This window comes from Sorex araneus, chromosome 1 (genome assembly GCF_027595985.1).
Source record: "Sorex araneus isolate mSorAra2 chromosome 1, mSorAra2.pri, whole genome shotgun sequence".
Taxonomy (NCBI): domain Eukaryota; kingdom Metazoa; phylum Chordata; class Mammalia; order Eulipotyphla; family Soricidae; genus Sorex; species Sorex araneus.
In genome coordinates this window covers 441,590,444-441,594,255 of record NC_073302.1, presented here as the reverse complement: position 1 = coordinate 441,594,255, position 3,812 = coordinate 441,590,444, and the positions used below count along the sequence as shown (strand labels likewise).

Here is a 3,812-nt window from a genome sequence, read left to right as displayed (position 1 = left end):
AGAGAGAGAGAAAGAAAGGAAGATAGAGATAGAGAAAAAGGAAGAAAACACTCAGACTCTAATGCCATGCTTAAAAGTCAAATCAAAATAAATTAAAGACCTCAATTCCAGACCTGAATCCATAAATTACACCGAGGAAAACATAGATAGAACTCTCCATGACATTGCAATATCTTTTAAGGTTTCAACATCATTGGCCAAGCAGGAAGAATAAAGATAAACAAATAGGACTTCATTAAATTGAAAAGCTTTTGCGCCTCAAAGAAACTAATGACCAGAATACAAAGATACCCACACTGGGAAAACACTGGGAGAAAATATTTGCCTCTCATTCATCTGATGAGATTTATATTTAAGATACAGCACTAGTAGAACTTTCAAAAAAAAATCAACACCATCCAAAAACGGGAGAAGAGATGAACAGTAACTTCCTTAAAGAAGACACGCAAATGGCCAAAAGGTATATGATCAATAATGTTCATCACTGATCATCAGGAAAATGAAAATAAAAACAATGATACATTATCTCACACAAGAAAGACTGGAACACATCATAAAGGAAAAAATTAACCATTTGGTAAGGTTGAAGGGGAAAAAGACTCTTTCACTGCTGGTGGGAATGTTGACTGTCCAGCCTTTTTGGTAAAGAATATGGACACTCCTCAAAAAACTAGAAACATATGGTCACCATAGGACCCAGCAATGTCACTCCTTGGAATGTACACTAGGTCCCAAAAGCAAAACACAAAAAAGACATTTGTACCCCTATGTTCATTGAAGCACTATTCACAATAGCTAAAATCTGGAAACAACCCAAATGTCCAAGAATAGATGACTGAATAAAGAAACTGGTATATATGCACAATGGAATACAACTTGGCCTTCGGAAAAGAAGAAGTCATGCAACTTGGTGCTAAGAGGATAGATCTGGAGAGTACTATGCTGAGTGAAGTACTCAGGAGAGAGTACTTAGCCAGGAGAGAGAGAGAGACTGATCTCTCTCCTTTGCAGTATATAAATAAACATAGTGGGGAATAACAGATGCCCCAAGGCTAAACAAAGAGCAGAACAATGAGAACTGGTCTTTGGTAGGAAGCTTGACACTGGTGGAGGCTTGGAGAGGGGTGGTGGTGCAAGGTACAAAGAAGGAAACACTAAAACAAAGCTGGAGGAGAAAGGTCACTCTGGAGGAGGAGGAGGGTTTGGTGTAAGGTGGTCGTGATAGGCACGATACCGTAATGTAACAGTATTATAAACCACAGTGGCTAAAGTGCAGCAGGTGGGGGAGAGAGGTAGGACCCACCATGAAGGCAGGACGGGGGATGAGAGGAAAACTGGATACACTGGTGGAGGGAAGAGGATGCTGGTGAAGGGATTGGGGTTGGAATATTGTATGCTTAAAATGCAACCAAAACTAATTTTATAATTCATGGTGACTCAATGGTCACACCCACAAACTGCCCCCCAGCACCACGTAATCCCATCAACAGTCAAAATCCAGAGTATAAAACAAAGCTTCCGGGAGCGTGTGGCCGCATTTGCAGCCACATGATCTCTTATTGTCTAGTTATCCCTCTCAGAGAACTCAATGAGCTACCAAGAGTATACTGCCTACACGGCAGAGCCTGGCAAACTCCCCAGGGCATATTCTTATGCCAAAAACAGTAACAATGATGGGTCTCATTCCCCTGACTCTGAAAGAGCCTCCAATGTGGCACCATTGGGAAGGATGGGTAAAAAGAGGCTCAGGGCTAGGACGAATAGACATTACTGGTGCCCGCTTGAGCAAATCAGTGAACAACAGGATGACAGTGACAGTGATACAGTGATGGTGACTCAATTAAAAATTTAAAAAAGAAATCATCATTAACCTAGAAGCAAATCTTTTTACTAGACACATTGATTTTGAAGGTGAAATTTGCCAAATTAAATTAAGTAACTGCAACAGTAGAAATCTCAATGTTGTGCTAGCTATTGACTTTATTTACAAGTGCTGGTTACAGAAAAAATGCATGCCTTTATTTCCTCTTATCATTAATATATTTCATAACTAAACTACACATGAATATGTTAAGCAGGTAGTTGAAGGCATTTTGTGTGTGTGTGTGTGTGTGTGTGTGTGTATGTGTGTGTATTCATCACTGGCCTTCAGTGGCAGAGAAAGGAAAGCCAAATTGTCTGTCTTGGGTAGTCATAAAACTTTTCAAGAATGCGAAAGTGATTCCCCGGCATACTTATGCATCTTGCATAGACATTAGAAGTGGTGAGTGATTCTGTCACATTCAATTTAGCTGTGTCCTTGTTTTCTGGGTCTTTCAGGGGCTTCTGTCTTTGGTAACCATTCTCTTCAGAGCAGCCTTGACTTCTTTGTTCCGGAGACTGTAGATGAAGGGGTTCAGCATGGGATTGAAGAGGCTATGGAACAACAGGAGATATTTCTTCTGCTCCTGGGGGTTCCCGTATCTGGGTCCAACATACATGATGATGGCGGTGCCATAAAAGAGTCCGACCACACAGAGGTGGGAGGAGCAGGTGGAGAAGGCTTTCTGACGCCCTTCTCCCGACTGGATCTTCAGGATGGCCCAGAGGATGTGAGCGTAAGAGATCACAATCGAGGACAACGGTCCCACCAGCACAGACACGGCTCCGGCCAGAACCATGATCTCATTGATGTGCGTGTCTGCGCACGCGAGCTTGAGCACGGCTATAATCTCACAGAAAAAGTGATCAACTCTCTGGGGTCCACAGAAGGGCAAGGGAAGGAGTAAAATGAGATGCACCAAGGCTAAAAGAACTCCAATGGTCCAGGAGGTCACTGCCAGGGAGATGCACACCCTCCAGCTCATGATGACAGAGTAGCGGAGGGGGTGGCAGATGGCCACGTACCGGTCATAGGACATCACCACCAGGAGGAGACATTCGGTGTGAGCAAAGGTCAAAAAGAGAAAAGTCTGCGTGACGCAGCCGGCATAGGAGATGGGCGAGGCTGGATCCAGGAGGTTGACCAGCATCTGGGGCACCGTGTTGCAGGCGTAGGCGATGTCCACAATGGCCAGGTGGGACAGGAAGAAGTACATGGGGGTGTGCAGTCTGGAGTCCAGGGAGATGAGCCCCAGGATGACCCCGTTCCCCAGCAAGGTGAAGGCATAGAACAGGGAGAAGAGGCCAAAGAGAACCGCCTGGATCTTCAGACCCAGGGGAAATCCCAATAGAATGAATTCTGTCACTGTTGTGTGATTTCCCCCCATTGTCCTGTGAAAGACAGCGCAGAGCTCACCACATTTGAATGTCTGAGATCAAGGCTTACAAATGGTGGGTTTGGGTGAGTCATGTTCTGTCTTAGGAAAAAAAAAAACAGCTTAGTGATATTTTTGCCCTACTACCTATTGGTTAATAACTGTATTCCAAGTGAAACAGAAATGTTCCACTAAGAGCATCTAAATGCAAGTATTCTATCATAATACCCAGGGTAGCTTAGCTTTATATCCAGACCATCTTCCTCACAATTCAAAATATGTTATGACTTAATGATCCTCAAGCTAGAGGCTACCTTTTTCAGGTGGCTGTGATGCTGATCAGAGCTTCAACCACACGCATTCCTGCAGCGGTCGTTACCTGGATTCGTGTGTTTGTTGTACGGTTGCCTACCCATGTGATAAGGTATAAGCAAGTGATACTTTCACCAGGCTTTCTCTCCCTTTTGTACCTTCGGTGTATACATTATTTGTTGGTCTGTGCTCTTGTTAGTAGATCATTTTAAACTTAAGAGAGAATATGGGTAGGTTGCCGTAATTTGGACTGGATTTAAAATA

The 3,812-nt window shown here is 43.6% G+C and overlaps 1 protein-coding gene across 1 annotated transcript; it reads right to left on the bottom strand.

Annotated features, from left to right (window-relative positions):
- Positions 1–2,315: 2,315 nt before the first annotated feature.
- On the bottom strand, positions 2,316–3,248 carry LOC101553421 (olfactory receptor 13). Its single transcript, XM_004608315.2, has one exon. It carries the CDS (start codon positions 3,246–3,248, stop codon positions 2,316–2,318), a length of 933 nt encoding a protein of 310 aa, XP_004608372.2.
- Positions 3,249–3,812: the final 564 nt, after the last annotated feature.